The sequence below is a fragment of the Vulpes lagopus genome, chromosome 2, assembly GCF_018345385.1.
Source record: "Vulpes lagopus strain Blue_001 chromosome 2, ASM1834538v1, whole genome shotgun sequence".
NCBI lineage: Eukaryota > Metazoa > Chordata > Mammalia > Carnivora > Canidae > Vulpes > Vulpes lagopus.
The window spans coordinates 166,868,972-166,889,716 of record NC_054825.1 but is presented as its reverse complement, the minus strand read 5'-3'; the positions used below and the strand labels follow the sequence as shown (position 1 = coordinate 166,889,716).

Sequence of the window (20,745 nt, the reverse complement as noted above, 5' to 3'; positions counted from 1 at the left end):
CTTTCCTGGTAGGTAGCCGAGCGGCCCACGTGTGTGGCCGCCATGCCCGCCCAACGTGCGCCCCGATTGGTTGGGGCTGTCACCCTCCTCCATCGGAAAAGACGGCGCGCTCCGGCTGCGTAGCGGATCCTGCAGGCTCCGAGCTTCCGTAAGCCAGGTACGGTCTCCGGTGACAGCGCTCCCCCGCGCCCGCGCTAGTGCACCCTCCCCGGAGTCCAGCTGGGCTGTCACCCTCTCTGTGACCCTGGCACTGGCCCCTGGGCAGCTCAGGAGCCTGTGTACTTCCGGATCTGACAGAGGCTTGGAGGACGGAGGGGAGGGTGTGGCCTCTGCTAGGAGGCAAAATCAGAAAGAGCTGGGTTTGGGATTCGGGGAGCGCGGGCCACGGGGCCTTCATCCACCCGGTCCTCAGTTTCCCCAAAGACGGTGGGGTCCAGTGGCTTCCATTATCTCTGGCAGCAGGGCCGACGAGCCCGTTTACAGAAGAGGAAACTGAGGCCCAGGCGCGGGCAGCAGATGGCCCCAAATCGCTAAGCTGGTCAGTGCAGGGCTTGGGGATCCAGCACCCGCGCCTCTTACCCACCGCCGGGCGCCTCTCTTCTCCCTAGGTCGGCGGCATGGCGTCCCAGGGTCGTCGGCGGAGGCCTCCGCGGAGGCCCCAGACCGTGGTGCCTGGGGAGGCGGCCGAGACGGACTCGGAGCTCTCTGCGTCCTCGTCGGAGGAGGAGCTGTACCTGGGCCCCTCGGGCCCGACGCGCGGCCGCCCCACGGGGCTGCGGGTGGCCGGGGAGGCCGCGGAAACCGACTCGGACTCGGAGCCGGAGGCGACCGCCGCGCCGGGGGACCTGCCTCCGCTGGTGGTGCAGCGGGAAACGGCCGGGGAGGCCTGGGGCTCGGAGGAGGCCCCGGCGCCGGCCCCCGCGCGCTCGCTGCTGCAGCTCCGGCTGGCCGAGAGCCAGGCGCGGCTGGACCACGACGTGGCGGCCGCGGTGAGCGGCGTGTACCGCCGCGCGGGCCGCGATGTGGCCGCCCTGGCCGGGAGGCTTGCGGCCGCTCAGGCGGCGGGGTTGGCGGCGGCCCACAGCGTGCGCCTGGCGCGGGGGGACCTCTGCGCGCTGGCGGAGCGCCTGGACATCGTGGCCGGCTGCCGCCTGCTGCCCGACATCCGCGGCGTGCCGGGGACCGAACCTGAGCAAGACCCGGGACCGCGGGCCTAGCCGGCTCCCCCTCCCCGGCCTGACTCTGCGCCCTGGGGGAGTCCTGAGGCCTCTGCGACCCGGCCCTGTCCCCTGTGCAGCTCCCCGCGCGTCTTGCTGTCACCCTCTAGACGTGCGTCACCTGCAGGAAAACGCAGTGTTGGGGGGCGTGGTGACGTCGCGAGCCCCGCCCTGTCTCCAGCATCTGGCTCCTCCCCCTGGCCCTGTCCTCCGCTCCCTGGTTTGGCTCCACGCCCTGGTAACCAGTAGCTCCCTTATCTTTCTCCATGCGGGGCTCTCGCGTTTTTTCACGTTTCCTTGTGCTCTGCCTTTCTTGAGTTTGGTTTCTGCTCACAAGGGCTGGTTTGCTTCTTCCCATAGGCGCCTCGGAATCTGGCCCAGATTCCATGGCATCTTCCTTCACTCCCCTGGCTCTGCCTTTGGTCCTAGCCCCACTTCTGGAACTTCGTCCCCATAGGCTGGGCCCTGGTTCCATCTCCTGGTCCTTGCTCTGCTGTCTCCCAGCTTCCAATCCTTGGGGCTTAGCTCCAGCCCCTGGGGTTGATCTCATTTCCTGAGTCCAGCTATACCCTTAGGATTAGTTTTGCTTCTTTTGCCTTCCCCATTCTGCTTGTACTACCTACCTCATCCTGAGCTTCACGGACCCCCTCCCCCCACCTGCCCATGGTTTCCTTCATCAGGCCCAAGATCTCCCCCTCCCCCCACCCACCCGGCCCAAGGGGGTCTTCCCAATTTTCCAGGCTGAAGATGGCATCTCCTCCAGAACTTCTGGACCAAGTGGTCATGTCCTCCCCACCTTCCAAACCAAGGTGGCTTTTGTGTCCAAGCTCTAGATATAACATGGGTCTTCTCCTGACTGTCCAGGCTGACAGGGGCACTCTTCTGGCACTTAGGGCCTAATGCAGTCTTGCCCCGGTACTTTAGGTGCATTGTGACACCGATTTGCAGATAATAAAACACTACACACTTGGTGTTTTATTCCCTCTGTTGGCCCCTGGAGGCTACAGGGACCTGGGTTTCTGGCTTGGCTCAGGGCCTGGGCTTAGCAGACTCTGCTGTCTCTCCTGCTCCCAGCCCTGGCCCCTCAGTCCCGTTCACATTTATCCACCTCCCCCACTTTATAATCCCAACCTGAAGCTGAGATCCGAGCCCCCTGGGATAGAGAAGTGAAGAAGAGTGCGCTGTACCCATCTCATTAAGACTCAGAACATTTACTGCTATGGGATAGGTTCGTTGATGATTTATTTCTCTGAGAATGGGAATCCCAAGAGATCTTTCATGCCCGGCCTATTGAAGGTGAAGCTGTCGCCGGGTAATCGGGACCCTTTGTTTTTTGCCCTGGTTCTGCATTTACTCACATATTGTTAATTCACATAGTTACTGAGCACCTGTTCAGAGCCTGTCCTGTGCTGGGCATTGAGGCTACAACATCCAGCCCAGGCCCTCACGTTGCTCCCAGCACACTGGGGGAGACAGACGTTAATAAAATTTTCTCCTAAATAAATGGATAGTTTTAATAATTTCAATTTATACATACATTAGCTGTATTTTTTCTGACACTGTAATTAGGGCCGTGAAGAGTATAGGAGTTTTGTGAAGGTGTAACCGAGATCTCTCTGACCTTGTCTGGGCAGATGGGGGGAGGTCACATGGTCACCCCATGGAAGTGATGCCTGAGTTTGAGCTGAGCCCTGAAGCTGTAAATGGGTGAAACTGGAATGAGTGGAGGAGAGTTGCAGGCGGGGGGGAACAGTGTATGCAAAGGCCCAGAGTCAGAAGGGAGCATAACCTATTTAACAGAAAAAGGTGACATCCTCTATTGGAGACAGCAGTAGCGCTGGGGGGAGGGGGCAGAGGTGGGTGAGTGTTGTCACCAGCAGAGGCCAGACAAAGCTGGGCTTTTAAACCAGGTAAGGAAGGACTTGGCCTCTATCCAACAACCAGTAAGCAGACAATGGTGCCAATGAATGTGTCTTTTGTGAAGGAGATTCTGGGACTGATGTTTCTGCAGTGTGGATGCCTCTGGGAAAATACCCAGAAATGCCAGTTTAAAAATAAACTGGGGTGTCCTGGTGGCTCAGTCAGTAAAGCGTCTGCCTTTGGCTTAGGTCATGATCTCAGAGTCCTGGGATCCAGCCCCTGGTCAGCTCCCTGCTCAGTGGGGAATCTGCTCTTCCCTTTCTCTCTGCCCCTCCCCCTCCCAGCTCATGCTCTCTCAAATAAATAAAATCTTTTTTTTTTTTAGATTTAAAAAAATTATTTATTCATGAGAGACACACAGAGAGCGGCAGAGACATAGGCAGAGGGAGAAACAGTCTCCCTGGGGGAAGCCCAATGCGGGACTTGATCCCAGGACCCCAGGACCGTGACCCGAGCCAAAGGCAGACACTCAACCACCAGGTACCCCAATAAATAAAACCTTTTTAAAAGTAAAATAAACAAACATCCTTTAAATGTACAGAGGAACTCAGAAGGGAGCAAGGGAAATCTCCCGGGCCCATATTGCAGAGGTAGCTTCAAACTGGTGGCCCGGACAATATTTGCCCATACCAGAGACACAAGGCCTTGGAAATGAACAGCTGCCAGGCCTTGGACCAGGCAGTTTGGAGGGAAGCAGAGGCCCCTGCATAAAACTCGGTCCCTCAAAGAGCTACACCTCCAATGAGAGAATGTGATAGAAAAAAGGCAAATTGGTACTTTCGAGGCACACCTACGAAACTTGCCCATCTCAGCTTTGGCTCTGCATGGAGAAAATGTTTCCTCAGGGACTTCACAACCACCAGTTTGACTGGGATTTGGATTTACCCTTGCGGAACAGTCCAGGAAACCCCCAGCATAGAAATGAACTGGAGGCGAGCTCTGGCTGAAGCCAGGGAACCCAGTCATAAGTGGCTTCATGCAGAGTCAGAGCAGGTTAGGGTCAACCGTATTTAAGGACACAGTCGACAACTGCATAGGTTACCCGAGGATAATGTGATGAACTAGTCTGGGCTGCTGGATCCCTTCCCCAAATTTAACCTTGGAGAAACTGGAAGAAAGAAAGAAGCCTGTCAGAGTGTTGACGTGTCCTGTTGGAGAGCATCCAGTTCGTTCATTAAGCGCACAGACAACGAGCAAATGGGGGAGAAGCCTAAAGCCAGAGGTAAGTCTGTGAGACCCACTTGTGGATCCTCCATCCCTGTGGGCCCTGCAGGGTTACCTGCATCCGCTGTTCTCCCCCAGAAGTTCAGTGAGGTTCACAGAAGATGCGTTGGGAAAGAACTTGGGCAGAAATTACAGCAGAACCAGGGCAGCCCGGGTGGCTCAGTGGGTTAGTGCCGCCTTCGGCCCAGGGCGTGATCCTGGAGACCTGGATCCTGGAGACCGTGGAGATCGAATCCCATGTCAGGCTTTCTGCATGGAGCCTGCTTGTCCCTCTGCCTGTGTCTCTGCCTCTCTCTCTCTGTCTCTCATGAATGAATAATAAAATCTTAAAAAAAAAATTACAGCAGAACCAATTATCCTGTAACTCCTTTGGCATCCCCTCCACCCCTGTCTGTACACAGGTTCCATCTGATGGGAGATAAGCACAAGCCAAAAGGTCAAAAGAAGGGGGGCTGTGGGGGCTGATGCATAATCCGCCCCCTAATTGCTTAGTAGCCTTTGGTGTCCACTCGGTCAGATTGTGTGGCATTTGCCTGAGTCATTAATATCGGTCAGGGACAAAGGCAGGTTTATCCATAGGGTGGAGAAAGGACAAGGGACCCCTTTTGGGCCGTGTGGTTAGCAGCCTTGTCAGCAATGTCCTTCCTTAGAGATAGAGTGTCAGTGTCTTCGGTACGGCCTCCCAGGGGGACAGTAGCAGTTTTAGCAGGGAAGTGAGTAGCCAGCATGGCTATTCCCAGGGGCAGCAGGAGTCCCAGCAGAGGTTAAGAACCTGCGGGATTTCTAGATGTGTCAGCAGCCCGGCAGGTTCTAAACGTGGATCCGGAATTGGTGTGCTGGTGGCCGTTTTCTCCTCTGCTGCTGTGGAAGCTCTAGGAGGATCTTTGAGCTGGGCGCCTTGGTGGGGAGAGTGTTTGCTTCCTGTGCTTCATCCACAGGAGCTGTCACAGGTAGGAGCAAGTCTGGGGGACACCTGGGTGGCTCAGTGGTTGAGTGTCTGCCTTCGGCTCAGGGCGTGATCCAGGGTTCTGGGATCGAGTCCCACATCAGGCTCCCTCCATGGAGCCTGCTTCTCCCTCTGCCTGTGTCTCTGCCTCTCTCTGTGTGTCTCTCATGAATAAATAAATAAAATATTAAAAAAAAAAAAAGGAAGAAGCAAGTCTGGGTTGTCTGCAGGGCAGCTAGGAGGTCCCCTGGTGCCTCAGAGACCATTTGCAAAGTGTGGCTGGCAAGGCAATCAGCTGGTGGACAGAGCAGGGACTCCCCAGCAGGGAGGGACAGGAGAGCACAGGTGTCAGTGTCACAGCCCCGCAAGATGCTGGGGGGGGTGGGGGTCAGGAGGCTGCTCACAGGAGGTCTGCCAGCGGAGGAGAGGTGCCGTGTCCCAGGAACCTCTAAGGGGGCAGATGCTGCCTCGGGATCCTAGAGGTGACAGGGCTCTACTGGGAAAGCCCCGGCTTTGGGCTTTGTTGGTTGGATGTGCTGGCAGATTCAAGGTGTGCCTGATGCCGTGGGCCCCAGGACTCACGTGGGGGACAGAAGCTCATCCTAGAAGCCGCTGCACTTTCTCCACCCTCCTGGTAGCGTAGGTGAAGAGGTTTGTCACAGTTAGGGAGGCTGAGAGCTGGGGCTGTGGACCATGGCTCATTTTCAACTTCAAAGGAGGTCCCTGCCCCCCAAAGGCCAGGAAATGGGCTGGGAGGAGCATCTGGGAGGAGGGCATGTAGAGGGTTTGGCAAGAGCAGCAGAAATAGCCGTCCGTGGGCGGCAGTAGCCAGCTGCCCCTGGAGATTACAAAGCCTCAGTTTTAGCTGGGGAAGGACAGACAGAAATGATTTGAGGTGTTGGGGTCCGGTTTTGGGTTTTCCAGTGGGCAGAGGCATCTCAGGTCCTCAGCAGGTGACAGCGGTTTGCACCCACAGAAGTTAGGTCTGGAGGCATGATGGCCTCATTCAGTTAGTGCCTTGAGGGGGACAAGGGAGTCTGTAAGTCCCCCTGCTTGGTCTAATTACAGAGTACGAGGTCATCTATACATCAAACAAGAGAGGCACCCGGGTGACTCAGTCGGTTGAGGATCCGATTCTTTTTTTCTTTAATTAAAAAAAGTTGTTTTTTTTTTTATTGGAGTTCAATTTGCTAACATATAGCATATTACCCAGTGCTCATCCTGTCCAGTGCCCGATTCTTGACTTCAGGTCAGGTCACGATCTCAGGGTGATGGGATTGAGCCCTGCATGGGGAGCTCAGCACAGAGACCGTTTGTCCTTCTCCCTTTGCTCCTTCCCCATTCCCTTTCTCCCTCTCTAGCTCTAAAATAAATAAATAAATAAAATCTTTCAAGAATGTGTATGTAATGTGTATATAATTATATATATATATATATATATATATATATATATATATATAATGGGAGGTAAAGGCTTCAAAGTCTAAGGGCAGCTTTAAGGATAAGGAATTGGGGACACTCAGAGCACCCCCGAGGTATGCGAGGCTTGTTCAGCGTCTCCCTCTGAACGTGAGGCAAAGAGAAATCTCGAGTGGGGAGTGGGGAGGCACTGGGAAGAGAGCCGAGCAGGGGTCCCTCCTGCGGGCCAGGCTGGATGACAGTGGAGGCTAGGGGGGCGCCCAAAGGGCCACCAGAACCTCATGAGTTCCTGGCTCTTCGGTTTGGTACAAACTGGTAGATTTGTTCTCTTCTGGATCAAGCTTCCTCTCCTTTTTCATGGGTGAGATTGGAGTATCGCAGGGTAAAGAAAAGTAAAGATCAGGACATCTTGCTATAATAGAGTCTCATGGGTTCAATTCCTTATTCTGCACCTGTTGTGGGGGAGAGGGAAGGAGGGGAGGGAGGGAGGGGGAGAGAGGAGGAAGGAGATGGTCCCCCTTGGGAAAGCTTTATTCCTTTTCCAGGCAATGCATCTGGGTTCTGCACTTAATAGTAATTTGACTCTGTTTGTATATGAGGCCCAAAGACTAATTGGGACCTTTTTTTTTTTTTTTTTTTTTTTTAAGATTTTATCCATTTATTTGACAGAGAGCACAGGCAGGGGTTGCTGACAGAGGGAGAGGGAGAAGCAGGGAGCCTGATGAGGGGATCAATCCCAGGACCCGGAGATCGTGACCTGAGCCCAAGGAAGATTCTTTTTTTTTTTTTTTTTTTTTAAGATTTATTTATTTATTCATTCATGAGAGACGCAGAGAAAGAGGCAGAGACACAGGCAGAGGGAGAAGCAGGCTCCCCAGGATCCCGCCCTGAGCCGAAGGCAGACGCTCAACCACTGAGCCACCCAGGCGCCCGCTGGCCTTGGCTTCTTGCAGTGTCCACAGTTGTCTTGACACAAGTAGGTGAAGCTCTGCAGTTGGCAAGAGAAACGGGTGGACTTTGAGTTACTCCCAGGGTCAACTTCTGTTTTTCTAAAGACTCTATGTGCCAGGCAAGGACCATTGATTTTCATTCCTTTTCCCTCTTGCTCCCCTGCAAGCTGTTTTCAAAGAATCAAAAAGCAGTTTCTGTAAGAGCGCTGAGAGATTGTCCAGCCCCGCCAACCACACTAGTTGGGATTTGCCTCTTTCTAACAGGGAGAAATTTTCCAATTAAAGTGGAAATGAAAAGATGGCTGTGTTCTGGGGCTTCTGGGTGCGAAGCAGTGGTTTTGCGAAGCCTGATATAACACATCCACAAAGCAAAGGGGGCATCGACCTTGGAGTGCACAACCTGAACTCCAGGCCAGGTTCACCTTTGGTGGGGGAAGGCCTCTAGGATCAGTCCTGTGGGGCCTTGAATAGGGTGTCCACCTGTGTCACTTCCTGGTCATCTGGAGGAGGGCTGGAGGTTCCAGCCACCTGCTTCCCCAGAGTGGGGATTTTTCTCCAGGAGGCCTTGGTATATAGCTACAGTATAATCTTGGATGGGGTCGGGGATCCCTGAGTAGCTCAGTGGTTTAGTGCCTGCCTTCAGCCCAGGGCATAATTCTGGAGACCTGGGATCAAGTTCCACATCGGGCTCCCCGCAGGGAGCCTGCTTCTCCCTCAGCCTGTGTCTGCCTCTCTCTCTCTCTGTCATGAATAAATAAATAAACACAATGTTTAAAAAATAATAATCCTGGGATCCCTGAGTGGCGCAGCGGTTTGGCGCCTGCCTTTGGCCCAGGGCGCGATCCTGGAGACCCGGGATCGAATCCCACGTCGGGCTCCCGGTGCATGGAGCCTGCTTCTCCCTCTGCCTGTGTCTCTGCCTCTCTCTCTCCTTCTCTGTGTGTGCGTGACTATCATAAATAAATAAAAAAAAATTAAAAAAAAAAATAATCCTGGGTGGAAAGGACACCCCTGAAAATCCAGGCTCCCTAAGAGCGGGTTACAAATGACCATAGTGTCTCCAACTTCTCTGTAAGTTAGGTGGCATCTTCTGAAAGTGGGAGAGAAGGGGCTCTGTAGTTTGAAAGGGCTCCTGCTGTCCAGGGGCTAGAAGCTATTTCAGCAGGGGGGTCCAGGATGCACCCAGGAAGTGCATGGCAGGGGAAGGCCTGAAGCTGATGGGTTTTGATTACGGAGCTACAGAGCTCTGGGGAAGCAGGAGGAGTCCTCAGGGGTGGCCAGGGCCATGTTCCCCTGAGCCTCTGCCAAATTATCCTCCTTTGTGTCTGTACTTGTGGATCTAACCTGTGTCCCCTGGGTCCAGACATCAGGCCAGAGTGCTTTCTGGAATTCTCACGGGGAAAGGAGCATTCATGCTAGCAGCTGGGTGTAGGAGGGATTTTCTGTAAATCAGAGAAGGTTTAGGGATAGAAGGAATTTGCTGCAGAGGTGACACCAGATTTGGAGGAGGCAGGGATTAGGGGCAGGGCCTCAGGGATAGGGCATTGGAGATAAAGGGGCATATGGAGGACAGAGAAGGGGAATTTGCCTAATGTGAGAGCTAAAACCACACGATTCTTAGATGAATTGTGAAGCTGGGAGAAAAATCATAGTTAAAAAAAAAAACGACTAGAAAAAAAGTCAAGGGAGATCTTCATGACGTTGGATTTTGCAAGGTTTTCACAGATAGGACACCAAAAGCACAGGCAAAAAAATAGGTAAATTGGCCTTTAAAAAATTAAAAACTTTTGTGCATCAAAGGACACTATCAACAGAGTGAAAAGGCAACCCACAGAACGGAAGAAAGTATTTACAAATCATATATATGGTAAGGGATTAGTATCCAGAATATATAAAGAACTCCTACAACTCAATAACAAAAAGCAAGGAGCAAGAGCACTCCAACAAAAGTTACAAGAGTTGCTCTACCCAAAGAACTGAACTCACACAAATCCAATTCAAATATAGGCAAAAGACCTAAATAGACATTTCTCCAAAAAAAAATATACAAATGGCCACTAAGCCCATGAAAAGCTAGGCATTAGGGAAATGCAAATTAAAAGCACAATGGGAGGGACACCTGGGTGGCTCAGTGGTTGGGCATCTGCCTTTGGCTCAGGGCGTGATCCTGGGATCTGGGATCAAGTTTCACATCAGGCTCCTTGCAGGGAATCTGCTTCTCCTCTCCCTGTGTCTTTGCCTCTCTCTCTGTGTGTCTCTCATGAATAAATAAGTAAAATCTTTAAAACAAAACAAAAGCACAATGGGAGGGGCACCTAGCTGGCTCAGTCAGTGGAGCACATGACTCTTAATCCTGAGGTCCTGAGTTTGAGCCCTGCATTGGATGGAGAGATTACTTAAAAATAAAATCTTAAAAAAAAAAAAAAAGCACAGTGGAATACCACTTCACACCCACTAGGATGGCTATTGTGAAAAACACCACCAGAAGATAACAAATGGGGGCACCTGGGTGGCTCAGCAGTTGAGCATCTGCCTTCGGTTCAGGTTGTGATCCCAGGGCTTTGTGATCAAGTCCCTCATCAGGCTCCCCATGGGGACCCTGCTTCTCCCTCTGTCTATGTCTCTGCCTCTCTCTCTGTGTCTCTCATGAATAAACAAATAAAATCTTTAAAAAAAAAAAGAAGATAACAAATGTTGGCAAGGATGTGGAGAAATTGCACCCTGGTGCATTGTGGTGAGTACATACAATGGTGCAGCCGCCGTGGAGAACAGCATGGGAGTTCCTCAAAAAAGTTAAATATAAAACTATCACATGGTCCAGCAACTCTACTTCTAGGAGGAATTGAAAGCAGGGGCTCAAAGACCTGCACACATGTTCATAGTAGCATTAGTCACAGCGGCCAGAAGGTGAAAACAACCCAACATCCAGCAACAGACGAATGGAGAGACCCAGTGTGGTGGAGCCACACGAGGAGATCATATTCAGCCTTAAAAGGGAATAAACTCTGGTGCGACATTGCAAGAAGAACAAATGGAAACATGCTAAGTGAATAAGCCAGACATTAAAGGACAGATATGTGTGATTTTTTTTCTTACATGAAGCATCTGGAATCCACAAATTCCTGAGAGAAAGTAGGGGTTATCAGGGGCTGGGGGTGGGGGGGAAGAATGGGGAATTATGGTTGAATTGGGTCCAGAGTTTCTGTTTGGGATGATGGAATATTTCTGGAGCTGAACAGTGGTGGTTACATAACACGGTGACTATATTAACGTCGCTTAATCGTACACCTAAGAAGAGTTAAAATGGCAAATTTTAATGTTGTGTATATTTACTCTAATAATAATAATAAACACTGAGAACAGTGGGGGAGAAAATAGAATTTGTAAACGGGAAATGAGGAACCAGGTCACGTGGGAGGCCATTGTAAGGGCTTTGGCTATGACCCTGCCCAAGCAGGACATCCGTAGGTCAAGTTTTTCTGCTGGTCGTGTTGGCCAAACTCTTGTGATTGGTGTTGTAGGATCAGGCCCCCCACCACCAGCCAAGGTGAGCGCAGGGACCCAGACAAAGGGTGTCTGTCCCACCCCTGCACACCGAGCCCGGTGAGGGCGGGGCAGCCACTGCCACCCCGCGCAGGGCCAGGCACAGAGATGCTGGGCAAGTGGGTTGAATGAATGAGTGCCCTTCACACCATCACACAGCATCGACCCCTCAAACGCACGGAGCTGTTGAGATGTTTGCGTCCAGCCTCCTGCCAAAGCTGATGGATCCTCAGTCCCGTGTAATCTGTCACCCCAGCCATTAGGTCGAAGGGATCTGAGTCTGTGTTGAAGGTGCCCTATGAGCAAATGCCCAGAGGCAGGAAAGTTCAGGGCTGCTTTCGAGGCTAGATGAGCCCTCTGCCCTAGGAGAGGCCCGGAGGGGCCCAGGAGGACTCAGGCAGGCGCCAGGCCCCTCAGGGCCAGAGTAAGGAACATGGTTTTGTCCCAAGGGTCCTGGGGAGTCAAGGCAGGTTCTGAACAGGAGATGCAGAGGCATATTTGTGCTTTGGAAAGAGCCCTCTGGCTCCTCGGTGGCGGTGGCGGGTGAAGGGGAGAAGAGGCTGGGTCTGCTGTGGGCCCCCTGTGTTCCCAGCACCACTCAGCAAAGAGCAGGTGCATTTGGAATAAATATATGGATGAACGGGACACCTGGGTGGCTCAGTGGTTGAGTGTCTGACTGGCTCAGGGCGAGATCCTGGAGTCCCGGGATCGAGTCCCACATCAGGCTCCTTGCAGGGAGCCTGCTTCTCCCTCTGCCTGTGTCTCTGCGCCTCCCTCTCTGTGTGTGTGTGTGTCTCTCATGAATAAAAAAATAAAATATTTAAAAAATATATATATGAAGGAAGGAATAAATGAACACTATTGGATTCGTGTATCACTGGGAATAAAAGTCAAAGCTTTTCCTGGGGGCCTTCGAGGCCCCACGATCCGGTTCCTTGCCCACCTGGCTAAATTGTTATACAACCAGCAGCCTGGCCCAGGGCATGCTGGGACTCCACGCTGTTCTGTAAACTGCCAGCCTTGGTACCAGGGCCTTTGCACTTGCTATTGCATCTTCCTGGAATACTCTTCGCCAGAACGCATGTGCCACCAGGGCAGGTGTTCGCTCGCCTCTTTTGCTCCCTCCGCATCCACAGCAGCTACCACCCTGGGCAACACGCAGTCCCCACGGTGTGTTTGTGGAATTAGTGAATAAATTAATGAATGCGGTCTGCACAGGGGCCTCATCAGTAGGAAACTTCAGCAAGTTGGAGCACAAGGCGGAGGAGGCAGGTGCGAGAGCCAGAGGGCCTGGGAAAGTTGGCTGGGGGGATGCGAGGGGGCCAGACGGGGGCGTGGCCAGGGGCGTGGCTACAGCGGTGGAGAGGAGACTCGGCCGGCATCCTGGCCACGGAAGGATTTCGCGGTGGGGGGGCTGGAATTGGGCAGGGAATGGAGTGGGATGGACGCCGGGGTGGGGCTGGATTCCAGCGAAGGGCCTGCCCCCCACTGCCCCCTTTCCACAGCAGCTCCATGGCAGGACCAGTCCTCTGGGCCGACTTCATCCAGGGCTTAGGGACCTATGGGGCCACTGAGGCAGGTCTGAAGGACCTGAAGATGGGAGACCTGGGGTATGTCTCCATGCCCATTGTGAGGGACCCTGCCCTTCACGGCCTCCTTGTCACCCTGACCCGGAGCCCTCTTGTGGTCGCTTTCCTTCTGCCCCCACCTGATCTGCCTGAGACTGTTGGAGTGACACAAACTATTTGTCCCCTCTTGCTCTGTGAAAGATGTGACACACAGTATGCCCCGGCTTGCAAAACTGCTCCAGGGGGAAGCCGCCAAAGCCAGCGCCCAGCCCCTCTTGCTCACTCTGGTGCCCTCAGCTGGAAAACCCACGCAGCCCACTAGCTTTGTTGGAACAAGACATTCTATTCCTTCCGCTGGAAAATTGTTTTAAAAAGCTACTAATGTGTGATGCCCAGGACTGCGAAGGAAGTCCCTTTCCATGGGGTGCCTTTCTGCAGTGCCCAACCTGTACAACTGCTCAAGCTGAGTCTGATTCTAACCTTTTATATTCCTTGGTGCTAACTCTAAGGGGAGATAACCCCCATGGGAAAACCAGAACCTGACATTTGGAGTGTGTGGCTTTCTAGATTTTTATTTGGGATCATTCTTGAGGTCATGGCTTTTTTCTCTTAATCATCCATACACATATCCCCATATCGCCCGAGCCAGCCAGGCACCCCTAGTTTTGTTGTTGTTGTTGTTGTGTTTAATAAAAATTATAGAGTCAAATAATTCCAAGGGTTGTTAATGAAAACAGCATTAAAAAAAAAAAAAAACAGCATTTTGCTTTCTCGTTTCCTGTTCCCTAGAGCAGGATTTCTCAACGTCTGCTCTAGTGACATTTGGGACCAATGATGCCCTGTTCTGGGGCTGTCTATGCATTGTAGGATCCCTGGCTCTTGCCCACTAGATGCGAGTAGCACACATCCTCCAGCTGTGATAACCAAAAGTGTCTTCACATGTTTCCAAATATCCCCTGGGGAGCAAAATCACACCTGGTTGAGAACCACAACGTAGAAGTTACCACTTTCAACTTTTAAAAAAATATGACTCATACTTTTAACTAATATGTCTGTAGTATTCATCTTGATTTGTCAGTTTTAGACACTACTAATAATTACCCACAATGGAAGATGAGAATTATTTCCTATTCACAGACACCTGTGCCTACACCACATACACACACCCTCCCAAGCTTCCCATCCCCCCTTGTATTTCATAGATGAGGCCACAGAATCACATCATGTGCATATGAAAACACTGTCCACGGCCAAGTCATGTCTTGGACTATGATGATCTTTTCCTTTCCTTCACAACTTTTCATTCTGCCTGGAGTTAGTCATTGCCTTCATTTTTCTTCTGCTTGGGTTGCTGGCTACTTCCTGCTACTTCAACGTATAATAAAGTTCAAGGAATTTCATCTTTCTTAAAAAATATAATTTTAGGGACGCCTGGGTGGCTCAGTGGTTTAGAGCCTGCCTTTGGCCCAGGGCGTGATCCTGGAGTCCTGGGATGGAGTCCCACATCGGGCTCCCTGCATGGAGCCTGCTTCTCCCTCTGCCTGTGTCTCTGCCTCTCTCTCTGTGTGTGTCTCTCATGAATAAATAAATTTTTAAAAATCTTTAAAAAATAAAATATAAAAAAATTTTAAAAATAGAATATAATTTTATCGTTGTAAATTGAATCATATAGTTGCACTAGAGAAGTTATTTTATTTATTTTTTTTATTTATAAAGATTTTATTTACTTGAGAGTGGGGAAGAGGGAGCAGGGCAAGAGGCAGAGGAAGAGAGAGAATCCCAAGCAGATTTCATGCTGAGCTGCAAGCCTGTCATGGGGCTCAACTCGATAGCCCTGAAATCATGACCTGAACTGAAATCAAGAGTCAGATGCTTAACCAACTGAGCCGCCCAGGCACCCCAAAAGTTTATTTATTTTTAATCTCTATGCCCAACATGGAGCTTGAACTCACAACCTCAAGATCAAGAGTTGCACATTCTTCTGACTGAGCCAGCCAGGTGCCTTCTGTCCTGCTTCTGTCTGGACTGGTTACCCTGTGCTGCAAATCCTGGGTCCTCCCTTTCTCTTCTTCCTAGGAAGCCCCTGTTTTCATGTGTCATATGAAATATCACAGCACTTTTTTGTTTTATGCTCTCATTTTGTTGGAGCATATCCTCCAGTAGCCTCCTGATCTAGGATGTATGGGTGGAGATTTTTCAGCCCTTGTTTTCTAACAGTTACGTGACTTAGGTTTTGACTTCATTTCTCTTAGCTAGTTTCAAATAGCTATAAAATGGGGATAAATATTTTTGCTGTTATAACAATGGAATGAAATAATCCACATAAACCTAAGTTGTATGCTCTGCAAGTGTTGGATGTTTTTTTTATCAGACATAGATAAAACAGAAGATCGACATGGTTTTAAAATTTTTAATTTTAAATATTATTGCAAAAATAATGCATATGCTCACTTTATAAAATTTGGAAAGAATCTAACTGTGTATTCTCCTTCTGGAATTAGAGGAAATTGTTGTTTGAGACTAACTATGCAGATGAGAACAATTAGGAAAGCTGGATAAAATATTTCATTTTTAAAAGATTTATTTATTTTAGAGAGAGAGCACAAGTCGGGGGGGGGGATGGAGAGAGGGAGAGAGAATCTCAAGCAGACTCTGCACTGTGCACAGAGCCAGACTCAGGGCTTGATCCCAGGACCCTGAGATCACAACCTGAGCTGAAAGTAAGTCGGCTGCGCAACCGACTATGCCACCCAAAAGCCCCTGTAAAATATTTTTAAAATAACTTTCTAGGGGCGCTTGGGTGGTTCAGTCTGTTGAGTGTCTCCCTTTGGTTCAGGTCATGATCCCAGCATGAGACCCCATCAAGCTCCACATCGATAAGCAGGGAGTCTGCTTTTCCTTTTCCCTCTGCCTGCCACTCCCCCTCCTTGTGCTCTCTCTGTGCCAAATAAATAAACAATTTAAAAAATAATAATAATAACTGTCTGGGGGCACCAGGCTGGCTCAGTTGGTAGAGCGTGTGACTTGATCTTGGGATCATGAGTTCCAGTCCTACTTTGGGTGTAGAGATTACTTACTATAAATAATTAAACTTAAAAAAGAAAATGTCTGAAGACATCGCAGAACTACAAAGGCAATGAAGAAAAGCAGCACCAAGATTTGAGGGAGGAAAGAATCCAAGAAAGGCAAATCTGATATTTGGAGCAACATTTGCCTTCAAGGTGGCTGAGAGGTTAAGAAGCCAACCAGAGCTTTCAACATACTGTTGGTGCTGCAACAAATAATGTAGTTCAAAGCTTTGGAAAATACCCAAGGCTTTGGTTGGGACCCGGAAGAACTCTAATCTCTGAGTTAGGGTAAAGCCAAATAAACTAGGCACTGAAGTCAGCTTTCAAAGATCCCCATCCCTGTGAGGATTATGGTGATAATGATGTTTTAGCGCCCCCTAGTATAGCTGCCTGGAAGAAGCCAAATGCATGCAGGCGACAAAAACCCCACAAAAACACCCTATCATCTTTAGAGGAAAATGATATAGTCCAGAGCCTCAAATTAGCAATACTTTTTTTAATACTAAATATCCATCACTCAGAAAAATCATGACTGAAAACAAAAGAAATAATAGATTAATATAAACAGGTCAGTCCGAGTGGGGCGAGCGAGCTGACTGGTTGTGTGGTCGCTTCTTGGAGACCGGTAGCGCTTGCAGCATGGCTGACCAACTGACTGAGGAGCAGATTGCAGAATTCAAAGAAGCCTTTTCACTATTTGACAAGGATGGTGATGGAACTATAACAACAAAGGAATTGGGAACTGTAATGAGGTCTCTTGGGCAGAATCCCACAGAAGCAGAGTTACAGGACATGATTAATGAAGTAGATGCTGATGGTAATGGCACAATTGACTTCCCGGAATTTCTGACAATGATGGCAAGAAAAATGAAAGACACAGATAGTGAAGAAGAAATTAGAGAAGCATTCCGTGTGTTTGATAAGGATGGCAATGGCTATATTAGTGCAGCAGAGCTTCGCCATGTGATGACAAACCTGGGAGAGAAGTTAACAGATGAAGAGGTTGATGAAATGATCAGGGAAGCAGATATTGATGGTGATGGTCAAGTAAACTATGAAGAGTTTGTACAAATGATGACAGCAAAGTGAAGACATTGTACAGAATGTGTTAAATTTCTTGTACAAAATTGTTTATTTGCCTTTTCTTTGTTTGTAACTTATCTGTAAAAGGTTTCCCCCTGCTGTCAAAAAATATGCATGTATAGTAATTAGGACTTCATTCCTCCATGTTTTCTTCCCTTATCTTACTGTCATTGTCCTGAAACCTTATTTTAGAAAATTGATCAAGTAACATGTTGCATGTGGCTTACTCTGGATATATCTAAGCCCTTCTGCACATCTAAACTTAGATGGAGTTGGTCAAATGAGGGAACATCTGGGTTATGCCTTTTTTTTTAAGTAGTTTTCTTTAGGAACTGTCAGCATGTTGTTGTTGAAGTGTGGAGTTGTAACTCTGCGTGGACTATGGACAGTCAACAATATGTACTTAAAAGTTGCACTATTGCAAAACGGGTGTATTATCCAGGTACTCGTACACTATTTTTTTGTACTGCTGGTCCTGTACCAGAAACATTTTCTTTTATTGTTACTTGCTTTTTAAACTTTGTTTTAGCCACTTAAAGAAAATCTGCTTATGGCACAATTTGCCTCAAATCCATTCCAAGTTGTATATTTGTTTTCCAATAAAAAAATTACAATTTAAAAAAAATATATAAACAGGTCCACATGTGACCAAGATAATGGAAATATTAGCATAGATATTTTTTAAATTGTGATAAAATATATATAACATAAAAATTACCATGTTAACTATTTTAAAGTGTACAGCTCAATGGCATTAAGTACACTCACAGTGTTACCCAGAATCACTATTTCCAGAACTTTCTCATCACAAACAAAATCTCTGGACCTATTAAGCAATGACCCCCTTCTTCCCTACTCCCGACCCCTGGTTGCCTGTGTTCTACCTTATGTGTCTATGAACTTGCTGATTCTAGGTGCCTCATACAGGTGGAATCATAGAGTATTTTTCCTTTTATGTCTGGCTCATTTCACTTAGTATAATGTTTTCAATTTCACCCATCCGAGTATGAGAACTTCTTTTCTTTATTCTTTTAAATTTTATTTATTTATTCATGAGAGACACAGAGAGAGAGTCAGAGACATACGCAGACGGAGAAGCAGGCTCTCTGCAAGGAGCCTGATGTAGGACTCGATCCCGGATCGGATCCCGGGATCATGCCCTGAGCCGGAGGCAGACTCTCAACCACTGAGCCACTCAGGCGTCCCTATTTTTTTATTTTAAAGTAGGCTCCATGCCAATGTGGGACTTGAACTCACAACCCTGAGATCAAGAGTCACATGCATGCTGGGGCACCTGGGTGGCTAAGTTGGTTAAGCGTCTGACTCTTGATTTCGACTCAGGTCATGATCTGAGGGTCAAGCCCTGTGCCAGGCTCCGTGCTAAATGTAGGCAACATCAAATTTGCCATTTGAACTATATGTAAGTATATGGTTCAATGGCAACATGCACGTTTACGTTGCTGTGAAACCATGGCCACGCCACCATCCATCCCCAGAACTCAATGTCCCATACTGAAATTCTGTACACATTGAACAAAAACTCCCAATTCCTCCCTACTCCCAGCTTCTAGAAACCACCATTCCCCTTCCTGTCTCTATGCATTTGACTGCTCTAGGTACCTCATAGAAGTGGAATCATATAGGCCTGCTTGGGTGGCTCAGTGGTTGAGCCTCCGCCTTTGGCTCAGGTCGTGATCCCCAAATACTCTATTTGTCCTTTTGTGCCTGGCTTATTTCATTTAGCATATTTTCTAAATCCATCTGTGTTGTATCATGTGCCACAATTTCCTCCTTTTTATTTTTTCTTTTTTTTAAAGATTTATTTATTTATTTATTTATTTATTTATTTATTTATTTATGATAGACACACAGAGAGAGAGAGAGAGAGGCAGAGACACAGGAGGAGGGAGAAGCAGGCTCCATGCCGGGAGCACGACGTGGGACTCGATCCCGGGACTCCAGGATCGTGCCCTGGGCCAAAGGCATGTGCTAAACTGCTGAGCCACCCAGGGATCCCCCGATTTCCTCTTTTTTAAACGCTGAATAATATTCTGTTGTATGTATGCCTCGGGTTTTGTTTATTCATTCATCCATTGATGGACACTTGGGTTGCTTCCACCACTTGGCTAGAATGAAGTTGCTGCTGTGCTCGTTGCTATACAAACAGCTGTTCGTTCCCTGCTTTTCGTTCTTTGGGGCACAAACCCAGAAGTGGAAATGGGGGATGCTAGGTTAAGTTTTGCTATTCGAGTTCCATGAGATTCCACGTGAATTTTAGGGTGAGTTTTTCCATTTCTGCCAAAAATGCTGTTAGGATTTTGATAGAGATTGCATTGAGTCTATAGATAGCTTTGTGTAGTACTAATACCTTAGCAATATTAAGCCTTCCAACGCATGTTTGTGGGCCGTTTTTCTGATTATTTTCTAATACAATAGTCCCCCCTTACCCAGGTTTGCTTTCTTTGGTTTCAGTGACCTGCAGCCAACTGTGGTCTTCCCCTCACTTCATCTCATCATCTAGCATTTTTATCTCACATCATCACAAGAAAAAGAAGGATGAGTATGGTTCAATACGGTATTTTAAGAGAGAGACCCCATTCACATAATTTTTATTATAGTATATTGTTTGATTATTCTATTTTGTTATTAGTTATTATTGTTAATCTATTACTGTGCCTAATGTATAAATTGCACTTTGTCATAGGTATGTATGTATGTATAGGAGAAAACATGATATATACATGTTTCAGTACTATCTGTGGTTTCAGGCATCTGCTGGGGACCTTGGAATGGATCCTCCACAGATGAAAGGGGGACTACTGTATCTTTCAGTACTGTTTTGTAGTTTTCAGTATATAAATCTTTCCTCCTTGGTTAATTTCTAAGTATATTTATTCTTTTTGATGCTACCATAAATGTAACTGTTTCATAGCTTCCGTTTTGGATTGTTCATTGCTAGCGTACAGAAATGCAACTGATTTTGGAGGGAGGGTTGATTTATTTTGTGAATATGTTTATTCTCACATTTTTGTGGGCTCTAAGATTTTCTACATGTAAGATCTTAACATCTACAAATAGAGATCATTTTATTTCTTTCTTTCCAAGTTAGATCCCCCTGATTTCTTTTTCTTGCCTAATTGGTCTGGCTAAAATTTCCAGCACTATGTTAAATAGAAATGGCAAAAGCGTAAAATGCTTTCAGTATTTCATCATTGAGTATAAAGTTAGTTGTGGGCTTTTCTTGTGTTTATTATTATTTTAGAGATTACATTTTATTTATTTATTTAGGTATCAAGAGAGTGAGTAGGGAGAGAGGCAGAGAAAGAGGGAGAGAGAATCTTAAGCAGATTCCACACCCAGCGCAGAACCTGATGCAGGGCTCATTCTCATGACCCTGAGATCATGACCTGAGCTGAAATCAAGAGTTGATGTTTAATTGGCTGAGCCTCCCAGGCGTCCCCACCTATGTAGTTATCTTAGTGTGTTTCTTTATTTTTTCTTACAGCTCTCTCTCTCTCTCTCTCCTTCCCCTCCCTCCTCCTCCTCCTCCTCCTCCTCCTCCTCCTCCTCCTGTGGGGTAGGAAGTACAGAAGGAGAAGGAGACAGCTCAGTCTCAAGTAGGCTCCATGGCCAGTATGGTGCCCAACATGAGGCTCTACCTCATAACCCTGAGATTATGACCTGAGCCAAAATCAAGAGTCAGTCACTTAACAGACTGAGCCTCACAGGCACCCCTTACAGCTTTATTTTCTACTTTGTTTGCTTGTTTCATTTCAGCCTGAGAGACTCCCTTTAGCATTTCTTTTT

General features: G+C 48.4%; 2 protein-coding genes across 3 annotated transcripts; both read left to right on the top strand.

Annotated features, from left to right (window-relative positions):
* The first annotated feature begins 29 nt into the window (after positions 1 to 29).
* Positions 30 to 2,721, top strand: BLOC1S3 (biogenesis of lysosomal organelles complex 1 subunit 3). Of its 2 annotated transcripts, none has more exons than XM_041744425.1 (2): positions 30 to 157; positions 609 to 2,721. In XM_041744425.1, exon 2 carries the CDS (start codon positions 618 to 620, stop codon positions 1,215 to 1,217), a length of 600 nt encoding a protein of 199 aa, XP_041600359.1. In that variant the 5' UTR covers positions 30 to 157; positions 609 to 617; the 3' UTR covers positions 1,218 to 2,721. The 2 variants fall into 2 exon arrangements, with proteins under 2 accessions (XP_041600359.1, XP_041600360.1); XM_041744426.1 differs by having other exon boundaries at positions 38 to 148.
* A 13,710-nt stretch (positions 2,722 to 16,431) lies between these two features.
* LOC121485677 (calmodulin-1) lies at positions 16,432 to 17,563 on the top strand. The gene has a single exon (XM_041746368.1). The coding sequence runs from the start codon at positions 16,495 to 16,497 to the stop codon at positions 16,942 to 16,944; it is 450 nt and encodes a 149-aa protein (XP_041602302.1). The 5' UTR covers positions 16,432 to 16,494; the 3' UTR covers positions 16,945 to 17,563.
* Positions 17,564 to 20,745: the final 3,182 nt, after the last annotated feature.

What these genes read in the sequence shown, in the direction of transcription:
- BLOC1S3 (XM_041744425.1), top strand. Translation starts at nt 618, where the DNA reads ATGGCGTCCCAGGGTCGTCGGCGGAGGCCTCCGCGGAGGCCCCAGACC.
- LOC121485677 (XM_041746368.1), top strand. Translation starts at nt 16,495, where the DNA reads ATGGCTGACCAACTGACTGAGGAGCAGATTGCAGAATTCAAAGAAGCC.